Here is a 12,708-nt window from a genome sequence, read left to right as displayed (position 1 = left end):
GAAACTCATTGATGTCCTTTGCCATGCCACTATTTAAATACTCATAATAAGCATTCATATGTCTTGTTCAAACTTACATCTCTTCTGCAATGTGCCTTTGGTTTTCTATGTGTAAAATACAATTGCTTTGAATGTCAAACAATCAAATATGCTTATAATTTTGCAGAAGTTCAAAGAAAAAAAGGTAGACGAATATTTTGCCAGCTAATACACCATCTCAGTGAAAATCACAAAATATGGAAGAAAGTCATTGAAGAGGAAGAAAAAACCAAAACCGAAGGAGCTAAACTGCTGACTGAAATCTCATCTTTACCTCAAGCAGACGAAATTCAGGTTATTGAGGAAGCTGATGAAGATGATGAACGACAACTAGGAGAAGACAAGACGTGCTAAGAAAACTCCAGTGGTGTCCAGTATGATGACAGCCTACATTTTTTTCCACTGTGCTGACTTTAGCCTGACACAGTTTGCATAAAATTGAAAGGCCTTAATACTGTGAGAGGATTCTTTTTACTCTAGTGGAATCCCACTCCTATGCACTTTCGCCACACAGAATATGAAACTTTATTCAGAGATTGAATATTGTATACCCTGATGCAAAGTTCTTTATGCCTTAGTTGGTATAAAATATCCTGATATAATGCTGCCTTGCTGAATATGGAACTCTTCTTTTCCCTGAGGTACCTGCAGTTTTTAAAAACATTCAGTGACTTCAATTACCAAAGTGGCAAGAACTTTTCGCTAACCAGGAAACGCAGGATGAATCGTAATATTGTCTTGAGTTGCTTATTTCATGTTGTTTTTGAACATGAATGAGAAAAGGTCTGTGCCTATATGAAAACTATGTTACTGTTGCAGTGCAAGCCTGTTGTGGGGTGTCTACTTAGTGCAGTAGTGTGCTTAATGTAGTCATCTCAGAGCAACTGTTCAAGGACTGTGACATAAATGCTGAATTCTGATATTTGTGGTTTAAAATAAGAAAAGAAGATCCAGGTGCATCTATTTCTGATGCTTTTTATTATTGTGCATAATCTGATGTTTTATTTTTGCAGAAAATATTCAGGTTTGCAGTGGATGTTCATGATAATTCATTGAATACAAGGCCATTATCATCTGTTGCCTTGCTGTTTTGTGGTAGAACATTAAAAACCTGTTCCGCTACTTAAATTATGAAGGAATTTTATTCTTTTAGTCAGAAGTCATGTTATTTTTCCTGCCCTTACTCAGGTTCACGTTTAAAAACAAGTCAACTACATCATAGATTTTTATCTTGCACCGATTTCCAATATTAAATTTTAAGGAAATAAGATCGTATCTCATTTATTCTTTGTATGTAAAGCTTTAGGAGAATTAAAGAGGGTTTTTAAAAAAAAAAAAAAGACATTAACTACTGTTTCAAAATGGCTATTTTAATTTGCCCCACATCTTTTCTTCCATCACAGACACAGCTTATATCCCCTTCAAATTTGATGTACATCCTGAAATACACATATGGAAACCAGAATGTGAAAATTTTGTGTAAAGTTTTGAAAACAACTCGGTACTGTTTTACATTTTAGATTGTTGAGTTTTAAAATAGGAAACTTAGACATTCCACACAAATGTATTATTAGGAACACTACCATTGTAGGTCTAATTTGAAAACAAACAAACAAAAGAAGGCATAAATTTAGGCTATAAGTAAGTAAGCAAGCCACAAATAAACCTAGTTTTAAAAGTGCACCTTTTAGTACTAAACATTTATATGCTGTGTAGTTGAATTCAATAAAAATCAAATGCACGTGTGTGCCATTGCTAAATGTATCTTAGCAATTTGTGTTTACATTTACATCAGTTGACTTGAAAAAAAAAGGTAACATTTCTAAGATAACCTTGAGTACATTGTATTACACTATTTTACACAAATTTTTATTCTGCTCTTTGATTGGCCAGTTTAAATCAATGAAAGGTTTTTTTTTCATTTTTCACTAATAAGCTTTTTGTTGATCCACTTAAAAGACCACTGAAACATGCTTTGCTATTTTATATCTTCAGTGCAAAATCCCCCTTTACTGCCATTATTACTATCACTGCATTTTTTTTTTTTTGTAACATGAGCAGTGTTAAAAACAGATATTTCTGTCATTAATAAAATATTGCACTATTGAAGCTGGCACTTATTGATCATACAGTTGTATGTCTCTTGGTCATATATTTTCCTAACAGATAATGTGAAGACTACAGAAACTCTACTTCTTTCAGTATGCTGTATTCTCAGCATTTTGCTTTTAGCCTGTGTGCTTGTAGATATAAAATATCATTTTAATACCATCTAGTGGTAAAAATATCTAGTGGTATTAAAATATCATTTTAATACCATTTAGTATCATCTTGTTTTACCTAAAAACATGATACAAATTAGTTTGTCTAAAGTCACTATTCTATTATTTGACATGATAGGTTTCCAGTTTTAGTTTCCCTTTAAAAATTATTATTAAAAAAATAACAAAATAATAAGAAGGTAAACATAACACTTTATTTTTTACTAAAGCACTGGTAGCATTTGTATCTTGTGAAACCTTTCCCAGCAACTTTATCTCAGATTTCCCCTAAATTCTGTAGAAATACTGAAGCAATTTTAAAATTCAGTAAGAAGTAGCAAACCTCAGTGCTTTTCCAATTAGATATTTTCAAGTTACATAAGCTTGATTCAAAGATATTTTTAATTATGAATGTATCCAAAATTCACCTTAAAATGTCTGTTATTTATGTGTGCATAGTGTGGGACTAATTATTACTCTAAGAGGAAGGGGAAAAGAATGTACAAATGTCAGCAAAGGTTGGTTCAGGGCATGTTTGCAGAAGTGGACGTAACTTTAACTAAAGGTGTCTTAATCTTTCGAAAATGGTAATCGAAGGGTGTTTGAATGTTGACTGAGCTGTCGTCGAAAAGAACATCTCCATGTAAGTTCCTACTCTTATTCTGGTAGGAACCCACTGAGAAATTGCAACCAAATGAAATCTGTGATCACACTTCAATTCACGGTAACGAAGAACACACTGAAGAACACACTTTAAACACTTACTAATGAAACATTGCTTTTTCTTTGTTCAAGAAGTGGACCAAATTAGCCTACACTGAAGTTATGTTGATGCAGCAGATACACGTTTTATGCATAATATTTTCAGGTTTAAGTTGAGTCTCCCATCTCCCCATTGCTTTCTTTTACAATGTATGTCAGATTACTTGCTCCCATGCATACAGTGCATACAGAACTAGACTACAAAGTTTTCGATAAGGACAAAATTCTCCTTGTGTTTCTGGAGACCTCTGGATATTATGGAGGTACTAAACCATCAAAATGAATTACCTGGATCCTCTTCCCATGAGTTCTTCCTCCATGACAAAGTTAAACGGTGAGTCTAAGGTTCAAAATGAAAGGAATTGTGTAACATTACTTAAGGTAAGTTCAAACTAACCAAGTTTGTGTAACACCTGCTTTGCTTTGCGCATAGAACTGTTTCTTTGTACTTCTTGCATTCAGTTTTAACCACAACCGTGGCAGGTGAATCAGCAAAAGGAGTCAGCAGAATTCAAGAACTTGCTTTTAGCTTTCGTGCTTCCTCCTAGGCAGGTGTAGTCGAGGCTGGGCTTCTGGATCCTCTGAAAGCAGGCACAGAATTTGAGGTAATCCAGTGCGTGTTATTGCTCAGAGAGGTTGGAGTCTCCCTCACTGGAGAATTGAATCCTCATCTGGATTCAGTCCTGTGCCATGTGCTCTAGGATGACCCTGCTTGAGCAAGGAGGTTGGACCAGATGACTCACTGTGGTCCCTTCCAACCTGACCCAGTCTGTGATTCTGTGTGGGGCTAACATTCACATGGCAGAACTTTCCCATTTGTCCAAAATACTTTTGAGAAGTGTTTCATACGCTGCTGAGTGTGAGATTAGGAATCTCAGTCTCAGAGGCATGTTTTGGAGCAAAAGGATGGAATTTGCTTAGAGCATGAGAAGAAGAGGATGTAAGGATGATATAGACACACAAATATACAAAAGAAATTGTGATGAGAGATGCTATTTATTGTCTCAAGCCAGTTCATATTCAAAATAGTATGGAAACAGGATATCCTTGGCAAGTTAGAATACTTGGATTGTTAAAAATTAAATGAAAATAGTAATGAGAACAATGATAGAATTATCAGAACTTAAGTAGTGGTGCAAGTTTTAGAAAATTGATTTTTCTGTGGCCAATAAAGACTAGATGAGAGAAAATAAATGTAGGAAGTTGATTAAATGAGGTACAAAAAGTATGATCAAGACAGTATTTATTTTGCTTTTTTTCCTCCAGTTTTCTTCAGAATTGTGTTCTGCACAACATGCTGCTTCGTTCATGTCAATGTTAAGGTAAATGAGGTAATGAGTTGCTTTCATTTTTGCAATGAAGAACTTTCCTTTTAATATCTTCTGAAGTAAGCTTTTAACTTGCTATAAAAAATATACTGTAGATTCTCAGAGATAAAACTGTCAAAAGAACACAACTGTTAACTGCTCCCTATCTGGTCTTAATTTAATAAGGCCATAAGCAGTGAGTGTATTTGCCCTCTGCTAAATGCAAATGAATAACATCTTTCAGAGGAAAGAAAGCTGATGGACTAAGCTGCTATAGGATAAACATTCCATTGCACTTGAGTTTCTAGTTGGCAGTGACTCTCCTGGCATAGTGTACATCCCCTGTATCCTTATGAATCCAACTAATAGATACAGAACTCTTAAATTAAGAATCTCAATGATTTTGTTGTCCATTTGTTACTGTCATTTCTCAAAGACATTTCTGGCTTAGACTTGGTTAGTCTCATTTCCGATATCTTCAATATTCTAAAACCCTACAAAAAAAACAGAGTAACCAGCAGTTGCTCATTTTGTTAATAGCATTAAGCTGTAGAAGGTGGTTCCAGTAAAGAAGAAACTGTTTTCCTTTGATTCTGAAACATCTGTCCAGAAATAATCTGAATTTAAATGCTACTGTGATACACTCAGAACAATGAATGCTTGAAGTATGCGAGCGATTAATGCTTACTTGGTTCTGTGTGACACTACAGACACCCTTTAAAAAGGACACAACATGAATAGAAATGTTGGACCGGAAGGGGTTTTTTTTTTGAATCTGCAGGCCGTGAGTCATCTTTTGATTTCTGTGCTTCAAGGGATCACAGGTGATAGCAACTGGTGTCTGTGGTAGGTTCTGCTGCACAGGCTGTGCTACCTGGCAGAATGTTACTGTCTGTGAAACGCAAGTAAAGAGAGTAAAAATCTTCTAGTGAGGAGAAACCTTCTGCCTTCTGGTGTACCTGTGAGGCTTCAGAAGAAAAAAAAAGATAACATTAAACCGACTAAGCCTTTAATGGCAAGAGACCATAGTGTTTCAAATTATTCCTACCATTCACCTTGTGATTTGTCCATGTTCTAAACATCTTGCCAAAAAACAGGTGATGAGTCACTTCTGACTCATCTCTCCAGATCAGCAGAACCCTTTGCACTTTGAATGAGATCAAAATATTTTCATTTAAATTGCATATAAAACAAAAACTAAGACTCAGCTTAAAATGCAAGTATTACACCAAAAATCCGGAGGATAACATTGACATTACCTACTGCACGTGGGGAACAGACCGTAGACTTTGTCCCCTGTGCCAGTTAGATGTGAAAACTTGCTCCTATATGTAGTCATTCAAATGGACTTGGTTTGCCTCTTTTTGTTTTGTCATGACATTCATCCTACTAGAATTTATTAATCTCTCTGGTATTGCCAATTTATCTGACTCATATTAACTAAGCTTTCTCTCAGGCAAAGAAGAGAATGAAGAAGCCCTCCTATTTATCTTTGAGAATGGATTTTGTAATCATTTTGTTCTATTCATCATAAATAAGTCATGACCAAAATACTGTTTTAGATGTCACACCCCAGGAAAAATATCTGTCCATTAGACAGATTGCAGAATTCCAGTACAGACCGGTGAGACTGATGACATGGTCTAAAGAGGAGGAGAAATATAAAATTAATTAAAGAGAATTTTTCCCTGTCTAGAGAAAATGGGACTCAAGTGAGATACTCTAAGGTTACTTAATAAGACTGCTTCAAAGAGTAATCAGAATAATGCTTTTGGTGTTAATAGTATTTAGGAAAAGAAGTAACAGCTTTATATTGCAAGGTTCAACATGGTTAATTTTCTAAGGATCGAGAGGGCTGTGACTCACTGAAATAGATTGTCTTGGACTATTAAGGAGGTCTTTGAAAGTAAAAAAGAAGTCTGAAAGATAGCTTTTAGAAAAACACATTAGTGGATCAGATGACTAAACAGTATAACTCACTGAGAACCTTTCTGGACCTATTTTTTAAATGCTAGGACTAGAGATGAGATCTGATATGGATCACCTGAAATACCAATACAAAATTGTGCACAGCTATAGAAAACAGCCAAATAATAACATTATTTTTTATGTACTGATCCTCTATTTCAGTGAATATTAAAATCTTTTCATTTACTGAGCATTTAACTGATAATGCATCTCCCACCAGAAACAATCTTTTTATTTGTTGAGGGAGAGAGCTAGAATCCTCTTGAAAAAACAGGCAAGGTTTGAACCTCGGCCAAAGTTAAGAATCTGTCTAGTTGTCGACTTGTGAATAAATGGAGATGCAGTAGCCAAAATGTTTTTTAAAAATATGATTATCTAAAGTTAGTTTGCTAAAGCTAATTATATTTTAAATATTTGTCAAGCCATATGAGCCTTTCTAGATCTTAAGAAAGTGCGTACTTATGACATTGAGAGTGTTGGACACTTTTAAAGATGATGTAATTCATATACTTAGAAAAAGAATTAGTTTAAGTGATTGAGGATTTTTAGATAATTTTTAGTGTTTAGCACTAAGTTTTATTCCCATCAACAATGAATTATTCTTACAGTCTTTTTTCAAATTTATAATCATGACATTCATTATGACACAAAGAACTTGAATATTCTATAGATTATACCTACAATTTACGATTAAGTAAATCCAGTATTGGTATGTTGCATTTCCCTCTATACTGTGGCAGTTTAGACCATACATTCTTTGGGAGAGAAATGGTACGTCTTTACACAATGTAAAATAAAATGGAACAAAATCTGAAAATGCCTTGAAGGGACTTTAAAAAACAATTTTCATATGTCAAAAAACCCACAATTAAATTAACCTCCTAAGCTATATAGGCATAGTACCTATGTTTTTCCAGGAAAAAGTAGGCTTAAAAATTCTGCTGTGGTGCATGGCCAGCACAATTATTACTTTAAATGGGCTTATTGTACAAGTTGAAGAGAACCAAAATGGCATTTGGACTTCTTAAACAGCGATGCATGTGGAGAAAGGAAACTTTACCTGAGAATAACTGGAATTCTTTAAAATGTTTCATCCACAGTGATTCTGTTACGTATCTTTCATTCCTTATTGGTATAAAATCCTACCTGGATTACCTTTATTAGTGAAAGACCTGAACAATGAGGCCTTGTTTTGGTGAAGATATAAGTCTCCATGGGGCATACAGTGTGGTTCCTGTTGTCTAGATGGTAAGGGTGGGCCTAATGTAGTTAAGCATCCAAACAAATGAACTTTAACATAAAAATTCATCTTTTTAATGTGTAGTATTTTTTCATGCCTCTGATAAACCATAAAAGATTTCTTTTAAGTTTTTTAGAATGAGTGTAGAAAAGGAAGTCAGCATTTAAACAAAGCAGCAGAATAAATAGTAAATTTATTCTGTTTTCTGGTAAATTGCTATAGGCCGGTCTATATCACATGTAAAATTTTAGGCAAGCAGCCATCTGCTGCAGTAACAGTAAACTATTGGATTAGATTGCATATTCCGGATATGCTCCATTATTTTAATGGGTTTAATCTATTTGGAATGTTACTTATTCAGAAGAATGTAACAAATGTAATATCTCCTGAAGTCTGGCAGTCTTCCGAAGGAATGACCACTCTGGGTATGGGTTCTGTCTAATTCTAATGTCATCGAGGTAGTTGACAGCCTTCAAAAATACCTAAAGGGATAATCTAGAAATGGGAGAATCTGCTGATCCTCAATTTATATTGTTATGAAAGGACAGAGTAAGGCATAATATTTCCAGAATGGGTAGTTTGATCGGATCTTGATTAGACAGTGGGTTTGAATTGTGAGGCCCAGTACAAAAAAAACACCTTGGCCATGTAGCTGGTATGAAAATGCATGTCTGTATCTTCACAGAGCAATTTATACTGAGAGCTGACCTTTCCAACTCTTATTGAACAGTCCCCTGTACTTGGCTTGTTATCTTGTGTATTCATCATTCCATCTCTCTCGATCAAAGGTAACTTCTGGTGTCTTCACCAGTATGATTTCCTCCCCTTACCACCCTACATTTATCTTGAATCCTTATGTTTTCCCATTTGATGCATTGTTGCAAAAATCACAACATTTTATTTTCACTGCTTTTTTGAAGTGATTTGACTATTTTTCATTGTGTTTCTCTCTGAGCTTGTTACTTTTCTTGTGAAAGTGCTATCTTCATGACAACATAATCTGCCTCATCTACTGCTGCTTGCACAAACTCTTAGACTTAATTCAGGCATGCAGATTCGTTGTTATTTTCAGTATTCAGACAGCCTGAAATGGAATTAGATTCAGAATCTAATTGTGTAGCAGAACAACAAACTAAATCAAGAAAAGACCTGCTTGCTACATGAGCTCAGGCTGCTTTAGCACTTGAATAGTTAGCAGGGGCTTGGAGTTCAGAAAGAATAGGACATTTTATAAGATGGTGATTGAGATAGGAGGGACTACTGTAAAATCATGTCGTTAATTAGATGCAAATTAGAACCACAGCACAGAAGAAAGCTCTAATAACTAATTTTAAAGTTTCAGTAACAATCCAGGATTAACTATCCTCACTGGTAGTTGTATACCTGGTTCTGCATTTGAAAGTGTTCAAAGTATTCACCTCATTCCTAGTTCAAAGATATTTCATCTTGACTTCTATTTATTTCTTGTCTACTTACTGAAGAGATAATTTATCAACTTTTTGGACTCAAGTCACAGTCACATGTTTGGTAAACCAAGCAAATGAAATATCTTGAATGTGTCACTATCCAGTATGTTGTACTGTACATTTCTGTGTATATTCTGGTGTATATTCCGGAGCATGTTCGGTCACCCAACTGATCCAAAAATTTTATAACAGTGCCAGTGTGTCCCCAAGTCTGAAGTGGAAGGGTATTAGCTTGGACTTGGTGCTGCCCTGGTATGATCACATACTATTTTGTCAATTTATAAGTCAGTAGAAGTAGCTTGCAATAATCCAGAACGTATTGCACAGGCATATTCTTAGTGATTTTTATGGCTTTACAGGAATACTACTGATTTTTTTTTTTTTAATCCTCCTTCAGCTATAGACAACAGAACAAGGCTCAGTATTCAAGGAATGCTTGTGCCAGCACCAAATACTTATACAGCTTCCACAACTGTCAATGGTTGGACTCAATGATCTTAAAGGTATTTTCAAAGCTAAATGATTCTATGATTCTATCCTCATTCAGTATTCCATAAACAAAAGATCTTTTGGCTGAACAGTTAAAGTTCATGTTTAACTAACAACCCACCATGAACCCCAAGCTCTTTCAGAATTACAGCTTTTAATATAGATGTCCCTCATCCCATGCCTGTTTTCTGTGTCATTGGCTCATACACATATGCATTTATATGTGGACATGCCCAAAAAGGCCAGAGTCCAGAAGAAAAGGCCTTCCTTCTGTTGATATTGGATCTGGCCCACGGGGAGTCAAAAACATACTCTGTGAAATGAATGGATTGCAGTATGAGTGTATGAAATGAATATCTCACCTTTTTCACTGCTAGGTGCTGTGCTGATATCCTACCTACCAGAATCCTTGTTGAACATGATCTGAAAAGATATGAGATCACCTTAAGCATCTTCATGCCAAGTTGTCTTGTTTGTCCTTGGCACACTGAGTAACTGGAGGTTTTGACCAGCCAGTAAAACATTATTTTGAATGACATGTCTGTTCTCTCAACATACAGAGAATCTACGTGGAATCTGTTTCTCTCCATGAGGTGACAACTATTTCTAACAAAACATCTGAAAATTTACCAGCTGTTGTCCAGCCAGGCTAAAGATGGCATTGCTGTGGATCTCCAGGGCTGTTTAAGCAAGATCCCTTGGCTGATGCCAGATCATGGTTCCACATAACCTAAATCATACTGGATTACAATCACTGTGCTCTCTTTTAAGATTTCTATGGCTCCTGAGCACCACATTTCCCTTTACCCATGATACAGTGACATACCCCCATAGCTGAAGGAACTATTGGTTCTGCCCAGTGAAAGGCAATTTTCCTTGCAAGTTCATAGTGCTTCCAGTTCTAAACTACCATCATGAATTCAAAGAGGTAACTCTGAAAAAAAAAACCACAAAAAACCAAGGAAAAAAAAGACAAAAAATAAAAACTAAGGGAAATAAAACATAGGAAAATGGTAAAACAAAGAGCACAATAAATGACATTAATATGCAAAAAATGAGGAGTCACAACTTAAATGTCTAGAAATCTTTTTGATCAGTATCTGGACACATTGTTTTAATCCAAAACGTTAGGACACTTAAGGCCAGGCAGAAAAAACTGCTGTTTAAGGCTTTTTCTCATCCTTAATTTCTACACTAGAAAAAGACATACTGGTTAATATATCAACCTTTAATCCCAAAACAATGTTAAATAGCAGCCAGCTGCTATCTATGCTAGATATTTCAGCCTTTGAAAGTTCACCAGGAAATTCTGAACATCTGGCTGGCTACTGATATTCATTACTAATGAATGTTGATACAATAGAGAAATTCCAGAGGACTGGAAAATACTATTCTTATGTCAGTATTACAAATTATTAAATTGGATCATTAGGATAATTCTAAGTCAGAGGGAAAATAATGAAAAAGTTGATACAGAATGAATGTGTAGATATAACTAAAACTGATAGAGATTTATAGAAAAGACAGTTTGTCAAATGTATTTGATTACTTAAACGAGACCATAAGTTGGCAGATAATGGTAAAAGTTTGGATTGATATTCTGAGGCTTTTAAAAGGCATTTTGATTTAGAAACCAGAACAACATATAATCGATATGGTTCTCATTAAATGGATTAAAGACTAGTCAGGAGTTAGATCTCAAAATACCTCAGCAAAAGAGAATTATAACTGTCCAGCTGCATTTTGAGCATAGCCCTCTGAAAGAACTTGTTCTTGATGTTTTTTAATCCTCCCCTCACTTCAAGTAGCAATATTTCAATCATGTTTAAAACAAAGGATTGCCTGGAGTTCTTGCAACCCAGAAGGCAAGACTAGATACTGACAAAACTCTGGCTGTGATTTAAGAGCACAGGGTCAGGTATAGAAAGAATTAACATGAGTCCAGAACTGTAGCTTGAACTCTTCCATGTTGCTTCATACTGAAGGCACCCCAGTTCAATAGATTCTACAATTTTTACTTTTGCATTTCACAAGCACCTAACATCTACTTGTGCAGGTATCCAGGAATGCCTCAGTCATGACTCCTAAGCCCCACTGTTTGCCAGTGTCTTAGGAGTGGTTTATTCATGGTTTTCATGGTGTGCCCAGTGCAGAGCAATCAGACTTGCGTCCTTCCTCTCTTTTTTGAGTCTTAAATCCTCTCTGTGAAAGGCAGTTAATTATTCAGCAAGTGGAGTAGCCTGCCCACCCTCTTCAGAGCATGAGGAATAAGAATATGAGCTGCTCGCTGTGGGACATGTGGGTGTGACACCCTCAGATGAGTAAATTAATCTGGACCTGCTGCATCTGAAGTCAATAGGCTACTACGTAAGTGAACTGGTATTAGCTCTGATTCTTCTCTTTTGCTGTTTCAAAGGAAAGGAAATACTTCTGAAAACATCAGGTCAGCAGAAAAACACCAACTCCTGCCTTTCAACTTTCCTGCAGCTCCAAGTTGAAGCATTATTTGTATAAAACCCGAGGTCTAACACTCAGCCTTGTCCTCAAATAGCTGCTTGCTCAGCGCATGTTTTGTTCTGAACCTTGTTCTGAGGCCCTCTCTCCCCACATGGCAGGGACCAAACACACCATATTTAGAGTATCAGGTTCTCCTGTAGGGTCTGCAGGCACAAATCTTTTATCTACCATTAACCTCAAAGGAGTAGCTGTCAAGAATAGAAAATGAAGCTGGCAGAAGTCAAGAGTAGCTCCTATGCCTAATATTTGTGCTTAAAATGCAATTAAGGTGTTTCTCTCCATCCTATTCCAACCTCCCTCCCCAAAAACTCTCTGGTCAGAATGATGAGCAGCTTATTTTCTTTACTCATAGGATAGTTACATGTGACTCTGGTAACATAAACACTGCTTTTTTTCAGACTATTTAAGCAGAGATTAATCATTACATAGTGCTTCGTGTGGGAAGGCAATGGAGGACACGTGTCTGGAAATGCAACATACTGGCATAAAGTTCCTGTAATTATCAGGAGTATGGCAATAATTGAATACTTTGCATACTTGGCTAAATCAGAAGGAAGTCATAAAAGATCCTGAAAGTGAATTCAGTTATCTGATTCACTAGAAAACTATGACCACCTAGGAATATAGAGCAAGGAGAAAGAAGGATTAAAATGCTTTAA

At 35.8% G+C, this 12,708-nt stretch overlaps 1 protein-coding gene across 1 annotated transcript in view; it reads left to right on the top strand.

The window, feature by feature from the left end:
• The window catches only part of PDE3B (phosphodiesterase 3B), an 85,679-nt gene extending 84,512 nt beyond the window's left edge, over positions 1-1,167 (top strand). Inside the window, exon 16 of the mRNA XM_027737652.2 lies at positions 167-1,167. Within this exon, the coding sequence (XP_027593453.1) occupies positions 167-393 (227 nt within the window). The 3' untranslated portion in view covers positions 394-1,167. The remainder of the gene's footprint in view (positions 1-166) is intronic.
• Positions 1,168-12,708: the final 11,541 nt, after the last annotated feature.

The sequence above is a fragment of the Pipra filicauda genome, unplaced genomic scaffold (genome assembly GCF_003945595.2).
Source record: "Pipra filicauda isolate LSUMZ 115617 unplaced genomic scaffold, ASM394559v2 scaffold26_size5592650_pilon, whole genome shotgun sequence".
NCBI classification, from domain to species: Eukaryota; Metazoa; Chordata; class Aves; order Passeriformes; family Pipridae; genus Pipra; species Pipra filicauda.
The sequence above is the reverse complement of the archived record's forward strand: the minus strand, read 5'-3'. Positions and strand labels throughout refer to the sequence as shown.